Source organism: Saccostrea echinata, unplaced genomic scaffold (assembly GCF_033153115.1).
Source record: "Saccostrea echinata isolate AGI-Se365-2 ecotype Australia unplaced genomic scaffold, CSIRO_AGI_Sech_v1 ptg000008l, whole genome shotgun sequence".
Lineage (NCBI taxonomy): Eukaryota > Metazoa > Mollusca > Bivalvia > Ostreida > Ostreidae > Saccostrea > Saccostrea echinata.
The window spans coordinates 10813776-10836484 of NW_026889757.1; the positions used below are offsets into that span (position 1 = coordinate 10813776).

At 32.7% G+C, this 22709-nt stretch overlaps 1 protein-coding gene across 2 annotated transcripts; it reads left to right on the plus strand.

Annotated features, from left to right (window-relative positions):
• The first annotated feature begins 1792 nt into the window (after positions 1-1792).
• On the plus strand, positions 1793-22444 carry LOC133181414 (cell growth-regulating nucleolar protein-like). 2 transcript variants are annotated; one of them, XM_061315927.1, is made up of 8 exons: positions 1793-1811; positions 2167-2291; positions 4191-4311; positions 4881-4988; positions 5674-5757; positions 6331-6640; positions 13291-13433; positions 22083-22444. In XM_061315927.1, exons 2-8 carry the CDS (start codon positions 2167-2169, stop codon positions 22212-22214), a joined length of 1023 nt encoding a protein of 340 aa, XP_061171911.1. In that variant the 5' UTR covers positions 1793-1811; the 3' UTR covers positions 22215-22444. The 2 variants fall into 2 exon arrangements, with proteins under 2 accessions (XP_061171911.1, XP_061171910.1); XM_061315926.1 differs by lacking the exon at positions 1793-1811 and having other exon boundaries at positions 2162-2291; positions 22083-22443.
• The last annotated feature ends 265 nt before the right edge of the window (positions 22445-22709 follow it).

Consider the following 22709-nt stretch of genomic DNA (forward strand, 5'->3'; position numbering starts at 1 on the left):
GGTTTAACGTTACGTTAACATTTTGTATCACCTTTGATAATTTGGCTGGGCATACACTAATTATACTCTTAACCAATTAATTAAATTTGGATAAAATCATCATAAATTTTGTATTGATTCAGTTAGTTTAAGTTTATGATTGATAATAGAAATATACATGCACCTAATAATAAAAGAAGGAAATCGTCATTTCATTATTGCTAGAATACAATACATAATTGGGGTTGGGGTGGGGGGTGGGGGGTTAAGTATGGAGCACGTTATAGACCTGTTTAATGCTATATACCGAGACTGAATTGAAGGTCGGTTAAATCATGCTTGGTTCAGTCGCTCTTCGAATTCAGTTTTCCCAGAATAGCATCTTAACATGATCCAGGTATAACATCTCAATTAATGTTCCATTTATGTACATGAACAATCCAAATGAACCGTTCCTCGGGCACACTTGTTGCCATCCACGTCCCAATATAAGGCCGTCGGAACGGGGGGGGGGGGGGAGGGGGGTTACGTTGCAGCTTTTCGGAAAGAAAGGTTTTAATTTTCCGAACTAGTTAATTTTTATTTATTTTATTTTAATATGTGAAACGACTTCAAGAATGACCAGATTCCAATTAAATGATACCCATGCACTTCTAAAAAAAAATCTGGCTCAGAGGAGAGGGTTGTTGAGTATCCCGCCCGACCCATACCCTTTTCCAGGAATCTGTCGACGGTCAACAGCGTACACCCTTCCACATATCCCAATATTTTTTTTCACAGTTTGTCAGTATTAAATTAATATTTTTCTATTTAAGTTGCAAATATCACCATTTTGAATATAATGAACATGTATATGACTGTAAAATGTGATAATTGCAAAACATTTGATTCTGAAGGGGCTGGCATTTTCTTTATTTTTATTTTCATGCCAGTCAAGGGCAGATTAGCTGTTTTCGAGATGATCAAGGGCAGATTATTTATTTCTTCTTCTTCGCTGGAATAAGTTTGATATATAAGCCCCCCCCCCCAATAAAAAATCGAACTCTAAAAACTATTTCGTGGTGGTGGTGAAGGGGGGGGGGGGGTGTAGCACCAGTCAAGGATTTTCTTGCCACTTGAGGACAAATTATTTATTTTCAATATTTTTGAGATTTATTTCTAAAGTCTGCCACCCCCTCCCTTCAGAATTAAACGGTCGTCCACTAAGGCAAAAGAAATTTATTTCCTCGGTACGAGATAAGACACGTGGTACCAAAGGGACCATGCATGGTGCTGCAGCCCCTCCCCCTTCCTTTTTTTTCAGAAACTCGTCATTTTCTGTTTATCAACTGTTATATATTAACTAAAGTATGTTACAAAGTTTTTTTTTTTTTTTTTTTTTTTTTTTTTTTTTTTTGGAGATTGTCAATTAAATTCATTCCACGTCATGGAGTAAAAAAATATTATTCGGAAAAGAATGTTTCAGTGATCTTATATACTGTGATTATGTAATGTTTATTAATATACACTGTACATGTACATGTATTTCTATTATAATTTAATTTTTAAATATTTTTCAGAAAAAAATCGAAGAACAGACCCCCCCCCCCCAACCCCCTTTCAGAACCAAGTCAGCTGCAGCTGAATTTGTACATTTTATTCAAATTTTTATTGATTATATATAAATTTAATAAATTATAGCTTTGCCTTCACCCTTTTCGGCACCTGAATATAGCTATATGTTTTATTAGGAGCGTTAACACGGAATTAAAAAGTGTGGGTTAGACAAGTTTCCAATTTAGTTTTATTTGTTGTTTTCCGCCACATGTTTGCGAGATTTTTTTGAAATTGAAGTGTCGAAGGTAAGCCGTGGCGTTTTGCCGTGGTGTTTGCTTTAATGAAAGGAAACTTTATTTAAGTATTATGCATAATGACTAATTTAGTCAGAAATTTTAAAGGGAGATTGCATATATGCTGTAAACATGGTACATGTGTAATAGGTGTATTTCATCTACATATGCTGGTATATGTGATTATCAATGTGGACTGTACAGTATGCTGATTTAAATCTATAGATGTTTCGAACTGTTTTTCAGATAAGTACATATGTACTGTTAATGACAGATATATTATCGTATTTTTTCCTTATTTGACTTAATAGTTATTTTCGTATGTTGTATTTTTGATAAACATCACATTTTTATACAGATGGTATTCTTTTCCTGCAATGCTTGTGGCGAATCACTGAAGAAAAACCAAGTGGAAAAGCATTACACAACAAAATGTCGCCAAGCTAAGTCGTTGTCCTGTATTGACTGTAGCAAGGAATTCTGGTATGATCAGTTCAAGTGTAGCAGATCCAATCACAGGAGTCAGCGATTTTATCAATAAAGTAAAAATAAAAGAGAAAACTCATAAATCCTACTGGTGAGTGTAGTGAACTTTTGCTTGGCTCGCAAAGCTCACTGGTAGGATTAATTTATTCTTATTTATTTTCACTTTATTATATGTCTGTTGATTAAATTGCCGACTCCTGTGATCCTATAACTAGTCTAAATGAACCCCGGAAACAGAGATATTGGAAATAGGGAATTGAAACTAAAAAATATGCTGAAAACAGAGTTCAGGCATGTGTACAAGCACAAAAAATGTCAATTTTTTTCCAGCAAGAACCAGGGGGTTTATGAAAATTGCTCGTACAAGGAGATGGAAATGCTGGCAATCATGACAGTACTCTGAAATGCTACATAAAGTCTTGGAAGAGATTGTATTTGTTAGATTTTCAATTCTATTTGCCAAAAAAAAGAGTTATTTACTTTCAAAGTTGAGTTTTACCTTGAGAAACTAAACACATTTCTTAAGTACATTGTAAGTCATCGTATTACACTTCCCTATCATTTTTTCATGGTGAAGTATCAATCTTTTTACTAAATTAATTTTAATTTAAGTCTTATGAATATTTCTCTTCTGTGTCATTCAGAAAATATTATAGCACATTCAATATTTACTGTGGCATGTAATAGGATGATATTTAAAGCGACAGTACGACTGCAAAACGTGTGTTTTTCAGTCAAATATACTCAATATATCATTAAGAAATGAGGTATAAAGTTGATGTCAACAGTTTGAGAAACATGAATATTCTCTCCTAAAACAAAATTAACTTAATTAGAATCTGCCGGAAATCAAAGGGTCGTACAAACTGGAGCAATCTTAGATCTGTTTATCTGTACCATGTGAATTCTGAATGACACATACCTATAAACTGTATAGATAACAATTATTATGGAATATGAGGTAAAAGCAATTCCCAAAAGCAAAATATTATAACTTTTCCAATAAATTATTAATCGTGAACCTTCAGACAAATTTTAAAGAATTAAAAGAATAAATATTGACGTTTTGTGTATTGGGGTCCGAGAGGGGAAAATCACCAAATCATGTGTTATCGCAGCAAAACGTCAAAAATGTTTTCAGGATAGTTGCATTAAAATTTGCACTTTAGATGGTAATAATATTTGTATATCATAGGTGTTGAGTTTACACTGCTTTTTTGAAAGCGATGGAGATATTAGAAATGATAACATGTATCAACAAACCTGTCGAGGAGAACCTTCGTGAGCCCTATTTGAGTCTCGCCGAGCTCCCGTTTCTTCTTCCACCATTAATCCCCCAAGTAAAATTTGGTCAGGAAATTTGCTTTTTCAAACTCTTCTTTCAGTTTTTTTCTTCTTGGTTGACTTTGTCAATGAAGCAGGCCTCTTTTACCATGCTGTTTTGTTTATGATAAGTATGATGCATGAATGACATGGAACGCGTTGCGATGTATATATTTATGGTCCATAAATAATAATAAATTTTAATGAAATAATTAAAGTTATTTAGTTATGAAACTTGTAATTTTCTGAAAGTTTATACATTTATGAGTAGTAAAAAAATTCCAAATCCTATCGGAAAATTTTATCAAGTCTGGTTTTTTGATGAGATGCGCCATTACTGTCTCTTTAAAGAATATTGACGTAACATTTTGAAGTTATTTCCCTTTGATCAAATTTAATGCAAGTTTGTTAGCCATTCACTTAACTTTTCATCTTTCACATAAAAGGGAGACAAAAAAAAAATTAATTGCTGCTTTTAAGAATACCTGTGCAAATTTTATTGAAAAGCCATATCCATCTATACACATTTCCATATTTATATGTAAAAATAAATTTCTTTTGTGAATTTTTCAGGGGGCAAGAGTATGATAAGCACACAAAATGTATATCTGAAGAAGAGAAATACTCTGGGAAAAACTATGTATCAAAGTCAGGGGCCAACAAAGGGGAACAGAAACAGAATCAGTGGTTGGAGGTAAATTCTGAATAATAAATGATATTCATCATATTTACAATGTATCCAGTACATGTATATTAGTGAAATGTTTAATGCGGTACAGTCAGAGTTTGTTATCTCAAACCCATTGGGACCAAGGAAAAACTTCAAGATACATGTATATATGAGGATTTAAGATATTCAGGGTTAGATTCTTAAAGAATTAGTGGTTGGGATTTCCAGATCACTTTGACATATTCATGGTATTTGAGATATCAGTGTTTGAGATACCGAAGTTCAACTGTATTTTAATAAAACTTTTATTGAAAATTTTAGAATTTTAAGAATGTATAAATCATCAGACTGAATAAAACAAATTTATATTATAAACCAGAATTGCCTCTTTCTTATCCATAAATTGTAATGTCTGGTTACTTGTACATTTTAATGAAGATATGTCTTAAAGTTTGTTTATTTAGCAGTATTCGCAATGTACGTCAGTCCTATTTGCTATAATTTTGCTAGCAAGAATAATCTGAAATGCAGAAATATCCCCCAAATAAACACATTTATATGGCTTTATTTATTGCGCACGTTTTAACTTTTAGCAAGTACATGCTGCCATCAATGGTGCACAATCTGACAAGAGTGTCCTCCACCTGTTACACCAAATTAAAGACTATCCTAACATCCCACGCAAGCAGGCAAAGTTTAAAGTAAGTGACAGGAATGTCCTACACATCAAATAAAGACTACACTAACATCCCAGGCAAACAGATATGGTTTAAAGTAACTAGTCATAATAAAAAAATAGTAGGTTTGTATAATGATGGGGTTCAGAAGATTGCCATTTTAAGTACAGTGAAGAATCAAATCTATCATTAAATTTATTTATTATTTTTTTGGAGGTATTATTTGAGCTAATTTTAGCAACTGTATTCTGATTGTCCATCTTAAGGCCATCTGACTTCTGATGTGTGTTGTGGTTTTCATTTTCTAAACACAAGCATTTATTGCTCCTTGTCATAAATCAGCTGTAATAAAACTATATGTATTCACCTCAACTGGAATCTTTTTCTGCAAGTGTATTAGGTGAAAACAGTTTGAAGTTTAATTCATTTTTGCAGCTATGTATGTCTCACACAATTGTTTTGTATGAAAAGAGTTTTTAAAATAATTTTAGTTTCATGTAAAATTTTCATGTGAATTTCAAATTATGTGAAAAAAAAAATTCTGGTGAAATTCAGAGACAAGGCAAATTTTCTCTTATCCATAATTATGTAATGCAATTTATTTCCATACATCTGAAAACACCATCATAATGATTCTAAGAGGATGATGTGGTTTATTGGACAATCATTTGTTTAAAAGTAAAACTTAAGAAAAAATTATTTTCCACAGAATTTCCTGAAGAATTCACTGCGAGTAAAGAAGGAATCATTAATAGACGAAGCCTGGAACCTTATAATGAAACACGCTGAACAGGTTAGTGAAACTGGAGAAGTATGAGTGACTGAGACTGATCAAATTTAGTATAGATACACTAAAACTCGTTTAGTATGAACACGGATAAGCGAATTCATGGATATATTGAAGTTTTCTTGGATCCCCAGCTATATAAATTTTACGAATTCCTTATACGGATATAATGAATTAAGGATATAACAAATTATGGATATAAGTAAGTAATTTCACAGGTCCCAGTGACTTCGTTATGATGGAGTTTTACTGTATACTGTATATGTGAGATTACAAACTGAGTAATACTTAAGGATAAGTGTGTGCAACGAAGTTAATTTGACCTTATTAGTTTCTGTAGGGAATTTATTTCAGACAAAATGACAGAGGCCACAGTAAAAATGTAAAAAATTAATGGACAGCACATTATAGTTGTGCCAAACATTCAAAAAGAGCTGTAATGAAACAGATTAAACTTTGGCAGTGATTGATTCTTACAGAGACCCATGAAATAAACAACTTAAATTTCTGAACTGATGATCCATGTCAATTATGATTATGACTTAGATTTTGAAATGATTTTCTTGTACAATTCTTCAGACCAAGACAACTGAGACACAATCACCAGAAGCTAAACCAATGAATGGAAATCATGAGCCACAGTCCAAAGCTGAGACAGAAATAATTCAGAAAGGTCAGACAAAAAAGGAAAAGAAGGAAGAAATGAAAAAGAAGAGGAAAGAAGAAAGAAAGAGGAAGAGAAAAGCAGATGAAAATGGAGATGTTAAGGAGGAGGAGGAGGAGGAAAAACCAAAGAAAAAGAAGAAGAGAAAGAAGGAGGAACATGAAGAGGAGGATATGGCAAATGGAGATGTGGAGGCCAGTACCTTAACGCAGGACCTCAGTCAAGGTATATTTATGAACTAGAGTATTCCAAGGAATGCATGTGTCACCCGCTTTGTAGCTTCATTAAAGATGTAAATAAATCTAAGAGAGGTCAGCTATTTATTTACTCCTAGAATGATAGCTTGTGCATTTGCCTGCACAGAAAAAAAAAATCCACAGATAGTATAAAACTGGGATAGAATCTGACAATCAAAGAAAATGTGGTTCCCAACCCTCAAATGAACAATTGAAATTAAGAAAAATTGTTATTCATCATTTAATAAATATATCCATCAAAAGAGATTTCAGTCTGTCTTTACTGCAATTGTCAGTCTTCATGATCCATTGTTGAATACTAATCCTGAAGTACTTTCATGGAATCTAAATATAAGTTTGTGTGGTAACTGAATATCATACAGTTTCAAAGTACACTATCATGAGCTCATAAACTTGTATAAAAATCGATTATCAAAATCCTGCATCTCAAAATTCAAAAGACATTTTTTGCAATATAGGTCAAAGGTCAAGGTCACATGGATTGTAACCTGATATTTTTCATTATGTTAAATGACAAACACTGCACATGCTAAATAGGATTGACTTACCTCTTAAGAGTCATTCTCTGTAAGCATCAAAATGGGCTGGAAATAGACTCTCACCGATTTTGTTCAAACTTGGTGACATAATTTCACTATAAGCCCATTTTAAAAAAACAGTATTGCAATTGATCAATTGGCATTGTTTCCATGGCAACGGGTCACCTATTTTTGCACGTAGGTGGGAAATAACAACAAAGGTCATTTCACCCTATTAATATTTATTTGATGAATTTAAATGACTATTATTAATTTTTATCTTTAAAATTATTTGTGAATTATATTTTCTAAACAAGAAAACTGCAAAAAAAAGTTTTGGACCTACCAAGAAATGCAAAGTAATGTCAAAAAATGCTACTAAAAAGGTTGGGAAAACATAACAGTGTACCCAAAAAAAACGCAGGCACTGGTGGAATATTTTGATGCTCCTAATTTTACCCTAAATAATTATTAAGAACATATCAAAAAATTGGAGTGGTAATATTTAATTTAAGAAAATAAATCAATTATAAAGTTTGTAAAAATCTCTGAAATTACATACTTTTTCACCAAGAGTTGTTTCCCTTTTCGGAAATCTTCAGCCAAATATCAAGAAAATGAAAGTGAAAGTAGAGAGCAGAACATGATTCAGAGGAGTTAATTCTGTCTGTTTTGGATATTTTCAGTCATTTTAAACCTACTTTGTATAGTATTTCGTATAACTGGAAGTTAAATGTTTGGTCAGGCCTTGCTGTGCCTGAGAAATATATGTGTTTGGTCGTGAAAAGCCTGAAAATGGATTTCACCTTACTGAAATTCCAAGTGTGACACGTACCGATGCACTGCATGAACAATAGAAGCATTGGAAACAAAATGTTTATAAGAAAGCAACATCAGTTACATGGATTCCAGAACTACAGTTAAGTTGCGTTTGGTGATAAGGCCGTGATGTTGATTTGAAAGATACCTGGCAGTAATAAGCCAACTAGGCAAGTATCAAAGTACAAAATCATGTAAAAATTATTTACCTTTGTCAATATTTACTCTTAACTCATGCATGTTGGTGAATTATAAGTAAATTAATTAATAACAGTGTATGAATATCTATAAGAAAGAAACATCAAAGTATCAAAAAAAAAAAAAAAAAAACATCAATGACATTTGAATTCAATTATTAAAAAAATTAATTAATAATCGTCAAGTTTTCAACCTGCATATAATAATATATACAACTGTTGTTGAAAATTATGTTATCCATACAGCATATATGATAAAATCTACATTGGTTTTAAAGTTACATCAAATTTCAGTGTTTGCATAAAGGGGGAGGGGAGGGGGGTTAACAATATATATATAGTTACTGTCTTGCATTCATTCAATCATTGACTGTTTTTACATGTTGATCCAGGTAGAATGTAAACACATGTAAAACCACCACATTGCTTAAACAAAACACAACATTGCAGGTTTTGTAGGTTTCAGTGTGTTCAGGGCTTAATTTTGTTTGTTGGTATGAATTTTTTTTTGGAGGGGGGGGGGGGGGGGGGGCTAGTGTCATGTGCTATTTCATTTAAGAACTAATTATATAAAATTAGAAAAACTTTTAAATTTGTTTTATAATCTCTAATTACATTATATAATTGCAACTACGTAAGAAGGTTTAAAATATGGAAAGAAATTTTCATTATTAAAACAGTACTACTTCACACTTAATAGAATTCTGTAATTAATGAGATATCCTTATAAAATTTGATATAAATTCAAGAATCAAAATATAAATTTTTGTATCTCGGTAATGCAAAGGCTTAAAAGTTCATTTTAACTTCAGATAATCTTGTGTATAGAGTGTAGTGGAGATTTGCTTTTGTTTAAAATATGGAAAAGAAAGGGGGATGATTGAAGCTATATTTTTATATAATAAAATTGATGCATGCAGTTGTCAATGTTTGCTGCGACTGTTGCCCGGGCTTTGTTTTGGGAGAACAAAAGAGATCTCACTGCATATTATTTTTATATGAGGTTGAGGGGTGGGGGTTGGGGACTTAATCATATCTCATGCATTATTTGCATTTAATGGCTCTTATTTTTTTTTTAAGTGTTTATGTATGTAAATGCCAATTGATCTGTATGTTTTTTTTTAGGAAACAGTGCACAAAATTGCTGGAATACTCATTTGGAACTGAGAAATTTATGCTTAATGTGGTGATTTTACAAAGAAATAATCAAAACCGAGAAAAAATTTGCAATGACATTATGTGATTGCACAAGTGAAATCATCTAAAATGCAGAATCCAGAAAGATGAAAAGAGAGATTTTTTTTTGATATTGAAGATTCACAAAATAATTTTTTTCATGAAATTATGCAACAATTATTGACAATAAGCATAATAGGGATGCTACTTGATGCCTAATTAGAAGTGAAGGATTGTTTTAGTCATATTATTTAGTAAATACATATTGGTATTAAGTGGTCAACTAAACAAAATCTTTACTCAGGGAAATTTCATGATTTGTCAACTAGAGCAAAATATGAATTTATAATTTTGTCAGATTTATAAAGTATCATTATGTTAATACAGGTTTTTTTTGTTGTTGTTGATCTTATTGAGTATGACAAGTTAAAAATGTTTGGGTAGACAGAGTACCCTCTAGTTCATGAGAGTAATTTTTCATTAAAGTCAGAATTTCATATTGTTCTGTTTCTTGGCATGCCAGCAAGAATATTTAGTTTTCTTTAACATAACTTTAATAATTTTAACTAAGGCCAAAACAAATAATTAGTCTTGTTTCCTGCTACCAGTCTGACCCTTTTTTTTGCGCCGACCCTAAAGTTTTAGTTTTGGAAGAAAAAATAGGGATTTTAATTTAATTTAAACAATATTTTATTCACAGATGTAAGAATGAATAGGATTGGGCAGCAGGCTCAGCCTATTTTAGCCCTCTCCCTACATCAAGGTCAAGGCAAATACATAGTAAATTAATTATTAAAGCAAAAGTAAGAATATACAAAAGAAGAAAGCAAACACAAAAATGAACAAAGTTACAGAAGGCAAAAGAAGCAAAATTGCAGAAGGAAAGAAAAAAGAAAATTAATAAAAAAATAAAAAAAAAATAAGCAAGAGTACAAAGTAGTACCGGTTTGGAAAAATTGAAAATATTACAATATACCACATATGTATATGACAGTGTTTATATAAATTGTTTTGTTGCTGCTATAAATGTATGTACTGCTTCAAATATTTGTATATTAATATCAAGTCCATGATTAGAACTACCATTTAACAATAAATCACATTCAGATATATGTTCACAATTTATAATATTATGTATTGATTGAAAAAGTACATTTCTTGGAATTATATATCTTGGACATACAAAAAAGTAATGGTAGCCATCTGTCATGGATAATGATTTCAGAGTCGAACATTAGCATGGTTGAAGTTCTGTCTTCAAGTTGTATGAAATTCAAGGTAGCAAGGTCAATGCAAAATTTGGTCAAGGTCAATGTCAGAGTCAATGAGTATAATCAACATTAGGAAATGTAATAGCAATGCAATGAATAGGGAGGGGCAACATCACAAAATCTTGAAATGTTTGAATTGTGATTATCAAAATTAATCAGTGTATGATGATAGACAGTTATATCTTCAACAGTTTCTTTTTAGACAAGCAAAAATGTAAACTGATGGAGGGCAGAAAGGAGAATGGAACAACAAAGACGAACATGACAAATTATATACTGCAAACCAATTTTCTTTCACGTGCGAAAAATATCTGCGATTTTCACTACCTATTTTAACTCGCGAATATTAATCGCCGCGAACTATTTATCTTGCTATATATTTGTAAAGGACATTTCCTCAGTTACGAAAAATAATCGTCACGGATTGTTTTCAAACTGAAGAATCGCGAATAAAAGATGACACGAATAATAGTAATGGTTTACAGTAATTTGTCATGTGAATCTTTGTTTGTTCCTTTCTCCTTACTGCCCTCCATCAAAAAAGGAGAATGGAACAACCAAAGATGCACATGACAAATTATATAACTTGTCATGTGCATTTTTGGTTGTTCCATTCTCCTTTCTGCCTTCTATCCAACCATATTTTGTATTGCAAAATATGAGGCACATAAAATTGACTTTCAAAAGGGGGGGGGTAACTGCAAAGGGAATTTCCATTGAATTCTATATGGGCAGTTATTGCTTATACATCCATTTATTGTTTGTTTCCAAGGAAACAACATAGTGCAAAACCACTCCTGTTGCAGTAATTTTGATATATTTGTATTTTATTAATTTAAGTGTTCGTCTGTGTATGTGAGGGTAAGTGCATGATTAGAAGTTGATCAAGCACCGAGTCTCTAGTTTTGTATTTTGTTAATATCAATATAATAGGGACTGTTCCTAAACTATGATAATGTGGTTGCCAAAGCAACTGTTTTTTTTTAAATGAATTTCTATTTTAATGCAACTGAAATGAAAAGGTTAATTAGCATGATTTATCTTATTGAAGAAGAAACATAACACATTCAACGATGTGTACATTGATAATATCAATAACAATAGGGATTGTTCCTGAACTATTTGGTTGCCATAGCAACTGTTTTTTTTAATTATGAATTGAAATGAAGTGAAATGATAAAGTTGATTAATTTGATTTATTTATTGTTTCAGAAGAAGAAATATAATAATGCAATGTGGCTATGGTTATTTTATATTGTTAATATCAATAATTATTTGAATAGTTCCTGAACTATTTGGTTGCCATAGCAACATGGTATTTTTTCAAATTTTAGATTTCTTTTTTGTTTAAATGTTAAGTGAAATGAAAAGGTAAATTAAAAAGTTATTTTTTCATTAAGGATTTAATGAAAAGCAGATATGTACAAAAAATCAGTCAAATACAGATTCTACAAATTAATCCAAATTCTCCATAGCAACCATTTTTGTTTTTATTTTATTTTATTTTAAGAAATATTACCACTCTAGAAATTTTATATTTTGTTGAGTATGGAATGAACTTTTACCTGATGGTGGTCATTTGCTATGGAGTGCCTGCATTTTTTTGCTATTATTTGTAGAAAATGTCCAAAATCTGCATTTTTCAAAATTTGTTAAATTTGTAAAAATTGACACTTTTCATTGAAAGATCATTCATTCATGACCAACTACTGAATTAATACACTAATTGCGGTAGTTACTCCTATAAATAATACATCAGAATAGGTAACCATCAATCCTGTATGAAATGTGTATAAAATAAAAAAATTAAGATGAAGTTGGTATAATTTTAGTAGAATGCTGCTCATTTATGAGCTAAAAATGGCGGTTTTGGTAACCATGGCAACCGGTGCTCAAATTTGTCTGTTGACCCCAAATATGATCTATACATGGCGTTTCTACATTACATGCAAAATATCAGCCAAATCTGTGATGTACCATTTCCAACCTTTTTCTAAATTCTTTGATGCTTACAGAGAATGACTCTTAAATGTCAAAAGTATGCTGTATATGGAGTTTCATAGGAATACATGGGGAAATTCTTTAAAATTCCTTTTCTCAAGAACAGCAAAGCCGTGATTAGTGATAATATTTATACTGAAGCATCTTTAGGTAGAGTAGATTCTAAATTTGTTCAAATCATGACCCATAGGAAAGGATGGGGCCAAAAAGGCCAATCAGAGGTTTACATAAGAATATATATATATATATATATATATATATATATATATATATATATATATATATATATATATATATATATATATATATATATTATATATATATATATGAAATTCTTTTAAAAGTCTTCTTCCTCAAAACAGAAAAGCCATGATTAGTCATATATTTGGAAGCACATCCTCAGATTTAAGTTTGTTCAGATCATGACTCCTGTGAAAAGGGTGGAGGTAAGAGTAAATTGGGGCCATGATATATTAGCTTAATTTTACATAGGAATATACTGGGGGAAAATCTGCTGAAAAGAACAGAAAGGCCATAGTTATTCGGGTGAGCTTTATGGCCCATGGGCCTCTTGTTTAAAATTTTATATCACCAAATATATTTATAACGTATTGTTTTTTAAATTACAATAAATAGACAAGCAAGTAGAAGAAAAGATAAATCAGGAAAATATGGATGAGAAGAGCAACAAAGTAAAGGCTAAATTTGATTGGGAGCAAGTCATAACTGAAGTCTTACATAAAAAAGGAGAAATTACACTCAAAAAATTGAGAAAGAAGGTAAGAAAAAAAAGACTATTAAAAAAAATTAATGTTATCTCCATTTTCCAGTGGAAATGAAGTCGCGTCTTGGAATTTTGTGACTCAATTTCAATTATTTCAAGTATAATGGAGGCTTGTATCAAACTGCAAATGAATCAAAGTAATCACTATTTTTGTCTCTGTATCCATGACACTTTCCTTTAATGTATCTTTCAACCTGATGCAGAGGCAGAAATTGCTGTGTGGTAAAGAACAAGTGTTTAACTTTTGAATATGAGGTGTGGATTTTCCAAATAACAACACTGTGGAATCCTTTCAATTGACTTTTTAGCTCACCTGAGCCAAATGCTCACTAAACTTTTCTGATTAAAGAGTGTCCTGCATCTGTCTCTCTAGCTGTCTGTCTGTTTTAGGTGTATTAGGTGTTGTCTGTAAACTGTCTACATATTCAACTTCTTCAGAACCACCAAGCCAATTTCAACCAAATTTGCTACAAAGCATCTTTGGGTGGAAGAAATTCAGATTTGTTCAAATGAAAACTACATCCTCTTTCAAAGGGACATAATTAAAAGTGAGTGAAAATTTAATGGCATTTAATAAGATTTCTTCTCAAGAAGAGATGAAAGTTAGTTAAAAGCTTCATTACAAAGTGAGGACAAATTCGTTAAAATTATGACCCTAGCCCTGGGGGTAGGATGGGGCCACAATAGGTGATCAAAGTTTTACATTAAAATATATATAGAAAATTTTTTTATATTACCCCCCCCCCCCTAAAATATACCTAAATCAAGATCAGTGCTTCACTACTTGTCAATCATACTAGAAACAATACCTACTGATTTGATTGACAGGCAAGCTACCAGTGCTACCTGATGTTTTGAAATTGGAAGTTTTGAATCACAATTACCTGACCAAATGTCAAGCTCTGTCATGTGTTGTTGGACTAGTGACTTGGAATAAACACTGGTACACAGAAAAATATATTCGCTGTAATAGGTATTGCAAAATTCATGGCCCTGGGGGGATAGGGTTGGGCCACATTAGGCAATCAAAGTTTTACATAGGAATATATAGGGGAAAATTGAAAAAAAAATTCTTCTTAAGAACAACAATGCTATGATTGGTCATATTCATATGGAAGCATCCACAGGCAGTGAAGATTCAACTTTGTTCCAGTCATGACCCCTTGGGGTAGGCTGGGGCCTTAGTAGGTGATCAAACTTCCACGTAGGAATATACATGGGAAAAAAAAGCCATGGTTAGTCACATTTCAATGAAAATATCCTTATGTAATGTAGATTCATGTTTGTTCAAATCATGACCCTGGTGAAAGGATAAAGCCACATTAGGCAATCAAAATTTACATTGGAATATGTAGGAATTTTTCTTAAAAATCTTCTCAAGAACAGCAAAGCCATGGTTAATCATGTTTATATGGAAGCATTCCCAAATATAGTTTTGATTAGGGCCCCACTCTGCGGGTGCCCTATAGTGATCAGTCCATCCCTCCATCCGTCCTTCCATCCATCTGTCTGTCCAAGATCTCTTGTCCGGAGCATATCTTCTCTCTCCTCGGCCCAATCTGGCTCATACTTCACCCACAGAGTGTCTTTGGGTAAAGGGTTTGCAGTGACCTTGAACCATGTTTCTAGGTCTAAGGTCAAGGTCAGCAGAATTATATGAAAAATCCTTGTCCGGAGCATAACTTCTCTCCCCCTTGGTCCAATGTGAACCATACTTCACTCACAGAGTGCCACTGGTCAATGGATGTGCAGTGACCTTGAACAAAGTTTCTAGGTCAAGGGTCAATTTCAAAAATAGCCTCTCTGTTTAAAATCTTTGTTCGGTGCATAATTTCTTTCCCTTAAGTCCAGACAGCCTCAAACCTTACCCATTGACTTAGGGTATGGAACATTTGTGATTTTCCTTTCATATTTCTGATAGAGGATATGCAACAATTTTCATAGAGGATATGCAGCATTCGTGATTTTTGTGCCGTTTTTCGATAGAAGAGGTATTGAGGACTCGTGATTTTCGTGCCATTTTTTAATATAATAAGGATAACATTGAAGCCCTTTAGACTCAAACAACACATCCCTTAATAGTACACAAATTTTCCTCTTCAAAATAAAACCTTTTCAGCTACCTTACATTTTCATGTTCATTGCTGAAAGCGGGGCCTTTTGAGATGGCCACCATCTCAATGATATCTAGTTCATGTTTGTTCAAATCATGACCCCTAGGAGTAGGGTGAGGCCACAATAGAAATTACTTAAAAATATATAGGAAAATTTTTTAAAAAATCCTCTTATGGACAACAAAGCCATTATCAGTCATAATAATAATGCAGGCATCTTCAGGTTTTGTTCATATTGGGGTCCTTGGGAATAGGTTGAGGCTACAATAGCACGGTGTAGTACCTAAACGGTTGCTATCAGAAAAAATGCGCGTACATTACTGCTATCTGAAAATTGTGCGATTGCTATTGGAAAAAAATGGACGAAATGGTAAGCATTTTTCTTCGCTGGCTCAATAAAATGGTCAATAATTCAATTATCAAAATTTAGCTGCTTATTATCCCCTCGCGCAACTAGTTGCGGAGGGGATATAGCATCGCTACTGTGCGTATGTGTGTGTGTTAGTGTGTCCGTTACAGCTTGTGGGCAAGATTTAAAGAGAACCTTTGCACTGTCAATTCTCAGCCTTCACATACTTATGTGGCATTGTTAAAGGACGAACCCTATTCATTTTCAAATTAATCGGTGAAATAGTTCTTAAAATATCGCGTTTCTACTACCTTCAAACCCTGCAATTTTATGTACGAGTTGACAATACTCACTTCCGGTAAATATAACAGGTTAAAATTCGGGTCGTTTCGATAGAGCCGCTTCTGTAAGTTCTTCTTTGTATTTGCGTATTGTCATATTATTGTGCGTATCTTGAAAAAATTTGTATGAATTAAAAGTGTCATATCTGTCACTGAGTAACTGAAATAATTTGATGAACGTCGCGGTTTCAATACCAAATTACCACAGGTACTTGGGTCTTGGTTTATAAATATGTATGTACCTTATTGATATGTAAAAAAAGTACTTTTTTTACATATCAATAAGGTACATACATATTTATAAACCAAGACCCAAGTACCTGTGCAAATTACCACACGTGTGTGTTTACTATAGGGGCCTGTGGAATCTAATCTTATCTTGAGGCGTACGTAATTCTTGAAAGCTATAAAGTTGCACAAGTTTCATTGACATCTCAACACAGGTATTGTCATTTTTCAATACAAAAAATATTACTTCCGTGCGTATTTTCAGATTAGATGCATATTGCATGCTACTGTGAGGTTTACTCAGGTAGGTAAATTAATGAAATTTAGAGCACACGTGATATGTTTCTGCTAGGAATAAGGGAAACTATGCTTGTTATGACAGCCCCCCCCCCCTCCACCTTGACTTTTGTTAAAATTTAATTCAGTCGGGTTCTAATACATTTTAATTTCTTTACCTTATTTTAAACTTTAAATAGTAATACTGGATACCCTTGATTACTAGGCCTAGATGATTGTATCTTGTTTAGCGTCCCTCTTGAGAATTTTTATGACGTCGAGCTCTTGGAGCTCGAACGTCATCTAGCGATCGGCCAAGTGAAATCGCCAAGGGATGTACGCGACCGAATGTGTCAGTGGATGCATCCGCAATAGAAAATAGCAATAGCTATAAACCAATTTCTTTTAAAACGCTCACAATGAATAATTATAGCTTGAAAATGAAATTGCATCAATTGTATCTACAATTAATTCTTTTACAAAACAACGATATTATGTTTTATTTTCACACAATAAAAACGTGATGGTTGTTGCGGATGAATTTCTACAGAAAGGTGCATCGAATGACATGAATAACATTTTGGAACGATAACCGTGGAACACAAACAACCCAACAGGCGGTAAAATAATTTACAAAATTACATAAACACGAATACTATAAGACTGAAAAGATTGAATTTGTAAATCTTAGCTTTACTTTTACAATCTTCTGACCAACTTTATCCTAAAAACCGATGATGTTGACCAGTATTACTGTATTTCTCCATTTCCTCCAATATACCACCCCCTATCGTAACTCGATCGTACTTGTAACAGAGCAGAGTCATGGTTGTAGTTTAGATGCAATCACCAAAACAACGCTTTGACATTGGCAATTAGAAAGAATAATATATAAATTCATGAAGTCCTTCATAGTTCTTCAATTGACTGAAAAGATATTAGTTTGATATTTAGCATGAACATGTTCGACGGTGTCTGGTCAATTCGAACCCTGCTCCATTCGGACCATGACATAAGGCCCCAGACTGTAATTGTGACATTTTGTTTAAAACTATTTTTTTATTATTATTATTATGTCACCAGAGTCACTCACTCGACCTATTGCTATCTTCAGATTCTTTTGAAATTATTTTTCTTGTTCGACGTCATTGAAGCCTTTCAGGCTTTTGATTCTCTCATATGGAGACATTGCCATTACCGGTGAAGTTCCTGGCGCGAGGGGATGCTCCGCTTAGCGGTGCTCTTGTTATTTCACCCTTACGGAATATACCATATCTTTTAAAACTAACATGTATCTCTAATTTTTTTATGAATAAAAGGATTGTTGATGTATAGCACGAAAACTGTCGAAAGTCTCGGACACACTTACATGCACATAAGACATATATTTGATTAGCGTCAAAATGTGTAGATATTTGATAAAAATGAATCGACAGATCGGTGTATTTTTGTAAAACGAATTGATTATTTCATAGAATTACCCATTTTAATCGGTTTCTTAAAAACAAAAGCATTTTCATGCGGAGAAACTTATGTTAAGGCTACTATTAGACAACAACACCGGTTTCTATTGGAAATGTCTTAAGTTTTCAATTTTTCATTAATACACGTCCTTAATTTACATCTATTATGCAGTAGTTTAGAAAACTATATTTGAAATGTTCATTCTATATTCTTTTTAATAACTGACTGTTTATATTACCTTAATTTCGATCCTATAAGAATAAATGGGTTTATTTCAATATCTATATGTATGGTATGACTAATAATAATAGTAGTGTTTGTAAATACCCTGTACATTTACGAAGTATCCTGCACACAATAAAATTGTTAGTCTTTAAATTATGTGCACCTTCTATTGAATTTATTAGACTTCACCTGGGTATATTACGCGTGATTCACAAATAAAAGATCTCTCATGTTTTTTGTTTTGTTATTATTTATTTATTTTTTTTGGGGGGGTGGGGGGGGGGGTGGGGTGGTGGTGGGGGGGGGTTGGATATAAACTTTTATCCAATGAGTTGTGGTAATATAATTTCTTTAGAATGGACTTGTTTCAAACACTTTTCAAAAATTTAAGGCCAGATCAGCAGCATCGGATCCTATGTATAAGCAAGGCAACCCTAGATACACCATCCTTACAAGTTTCATCCAAGAGAACTGCTCGCTCGAATAACAGACCTTATTATAGATGCTACTATATTATACATCCAGTTCAATAAACTACTTTTTGTAAATTCAATTTTTGATGTACGAGTACAGTATGGTCAAACACTCCTAATGTCCAAAAACTATGTACATGTATTGAAAATACGAAAGTATACACCCCTCTTTCTTTTTCGAAAAAGACTACATATGTCTGTAAATAACTGTAATGTTCTCTCCTTTAAATGAATTGTACATAATTATACATTACTTACTGGATAGAATATTAGTCTTTTTCATGTTCGGATCTCCACCTTTTTTAAGGGGGGGGGGGGTTCCAAGCCCACTCAAAAAAGACAGAGAGAGAAATAGAAGTAAATATAAGAAAATTGAAAAGCAAACAAGTAGCTCAGTCTTCTCCATCTGAAAAAACCTTCTTCTTTCGAGCCCTCCCTCCCCCGCGGGGGAGGGAGGGCTCGGGGGGGGGGGGGGATTGTCTCTTCTATCTGCATAAATGTAATAATCCAGAAAATCATCCAAAAGGAGGAATCGGACATCCTCTCCATTCAAGATCCGATGGTTTGAATAATGCGTGTTAATTGTATTTTCTGATGCAACAGCGTACCAAAGCACTACTGGCAAAGGTTATACTGAAAATTTACTAGATATTATATAGGTCTAAGTATACATATAGACTACAAAAATTTAAAAAGAAATAGTTTTCGAAAGCTTTCCAAAGCTTTTGAAGTACTGATGGTAAAGTTCTTTCATTTAATTTAAACTTACGTTTCCTTCGTATAGCTTTCTTTTTGATTTTGTATAGTGATGTTTTTCGAAGGTAAGCTCTACTTGGCAGAACACAAAAAAATCGAGTTAAGTTGATAAATGTCAATTGTACATGTAGACATTGTGTTCCATATGCTCTTTGGATGTTTTAAATATATTTTCTATGCCTGTGCAGCCCTAAGATTTTTAATTTTCTTTTTCTTGATTGAAAAACAAATTATATTTCAAATAGCAGCCGGTGCATTATATTCAGTTTATAGCCGGTGCATACATACCAACATTTCTGATAGTAACCGTAACTTAAGAAGATCATGTTTTGTCCAAAAATCTCTTTCAAAATACACTTTTTAATAGAAAAAATTATCATATCTACGAATTATTCTAGATTTTCACATCTTTACATACCAAAATGAACTCAAACTAACCTATAAATGATGTAAAGAAGCATGGAAACTTGGAGTATATTGACTTAAGAATGGGTACATGCTTCGGAAATTTTACTATATTTAAATTTTTAGAAGGTTGTTCTACAAAATACATCTGGCATCATTTAAAGAAATCCCTTACTTGTTTCGTGCACAATGATTTTTCTGAGACTTAATCTATTTGGGGTCACTTTCTGACACTTTTACCTCTTGTTCCAAGTTTTTCCGACATATTTATTTCAGCTAGTAGCCGTAAAATTTACGAATAGAAACAATGAACGCTTTTTTGTTCTGATAGCAACCGTTTAGGTACTACACTGTGAATAGGGGGTTAGAGTTCTAACAAGGGAGTATATATTCATGACATTAGGAAAAACTCTTTTCAGAAGTAGCAAGTATAAATAATCAAAACATTCAAAAGTTGTGTACAATCCATTTTTTTTTTAAAAATTATGATTGATCCTGGATTAGGGCTGGGCTGAAATCATATGTTCAAATTTTGTGCAGGAAAAAAAATCTTCTCCAAGAACAGCAGGGCTATGATGATCGTACTGATACTGAATCATCCCAGTGTTGTGGAGATTCAACTTTGATTAGATGATAGCTCCCTTATGGCTAGATTCTGGTCTGCAATAGGTTGTCCAATTCTTTTATGAAAACAAATGAGGAAATTTACAGATAAGATGGAGAACAGCAGGGCCAAAGTAACTCAGATAAGTATTGTGGCCCATGGATCTTTTGTTCATTTTTCTCATAAGTTTATAATCAGAGCTAATTTAATATCAGTGAAAATAGGACTGTTTAGTACAACTGACTCCTTCAATGACCTTTCTTAAGAATTTCATTTGTTTTTAACATATGCTTGCAGCAGACACACCTACTAATTTTGTGAAAAGAAATGACATCAAACACACTGGAAATTAGCTATACAGTGCTTTATTAAAAAAGAATTTAATTTTGAGCAGACATTGTGTCAAACATTGGAATTTGTTGTTTCATGGTTTTCATGACCAGGTCTGTGGTAGCTTCAAAAAAGCTTTAAGGTTATTCATTATATTAAGTTCATTTCTTATTAAGATTTTTTGACTCTGCATTTTTATCCAAGTTATTTTTTAGGCCAGAGTATTTTTCTTTGAAATTGTATGAGATGTAACAGTTTAGCTTAGGATATTAATGAAGTTAAAAAGGAATTGGCAACTTGGCATCTGTTTTTATATAACAGCAAGTCTTTGGTACAGACTTAAACAGCAAGTCTTAAGTTCAGACTTTTAAAGCAAGTCTTTGGTTCAGACTTTAACAGCAAGTCTTTGGTTCAGACTTTACAGCAAGACTTTGGTTCAAGCTTTTACAGCACATCTGTGGTTCAGACTTTTACAGCAAGACATTGGTTCAGGCTTTTACAGCAAGTTTTAGGTTCAGACTTTTACAGCAAGTTTTTGGTTCCGGCTTTAACAGGTCATTGGTTCTGACTTTTACAAGTCTTTGGTTGAAACTTTCCAGGAAGTCTTTGGTTTAGTCTTTTACAGAAAATCTTTGTTTCAAACTTTTACAGCATGTCTTTGTTTCAGGCTTTTACAGCAAGTCTTTGGTTTAGACTTTTACTGCAAGTCTTTGGTTTAGACTTTAACAGTCTTTGGCTCAGGTTTTGCCAAGTTTTGTGCCAAGATAAGCAAGTATTTTCTCAAACTTTTACAGTGTGTCTTTACAGCAAAAGTTTTGCTTAGATTTTACTGCAAATTTTTGACTCAAGTCCAAAGCAATTTTTTGGTTCAGACATTTACAGTGAGTCTTTGACCAAGACATTTCAACCAGTCTTTTGCTCATACATTTCCAGCTACTTTCTTGCTCAGTGTTTAACAGCAAGTCTTCTACTTTTGTAGCAAGTCTTTGACTCAGACTTTTGAAGCAAGTCTTTGACTCAGACTCTACAGTGAGTGTTTTTTTCAGACTGTCACCTAGACTCTCTTTTATTTGTGACAGGTTTTAGCTGAGTATGCCTCTGTGAGAGGGGAGCCTGGATCAGAAGAGAAAATATTGGCCAAATTCATGAAAAAAGTCAACAAGAATCCCAGAATCAAAGTTCACAAAGAGAGGGTCAAGTTAAAGAATTGAACTGGAATTACTATAATATGTGATATTAATTTTTTTTTTTAATTTAACTGTGTTCACTATGTTCAATAAGATTGTCAAGATTTTAAACTGGTTTAAAGGACATCTGACTTAACATCATTATATTTATACTGTACAACTTTTAAATGCAATCAATGTTATGATTTTTGTTGAATGTTAATGCAGTTTTGGTCTGGTATTATTAATTCACCCGGTTAAAATCATTGTGAAAGACTAAATTTTTTTATTTACTAAATATTGCAAATGTGATGAAGATTTGACTTTTTTCATCCCATCAAAAGGTTTGTGTTTATAGGTTTTTAATTGTAAATATTTATGGTATTTTTCTGTCTTAAAAACTATTATCAGTTTTATTCAGACTTAACACAAAAATGATGTGGGTAATAGAGACTCAGTTAGATGTAAATCTGTGACTATGGCCTTTGAAAAGCTTTTGTAGAATACTGTGCATCCTCCCAATGCCAGAGTTCCTGAGTC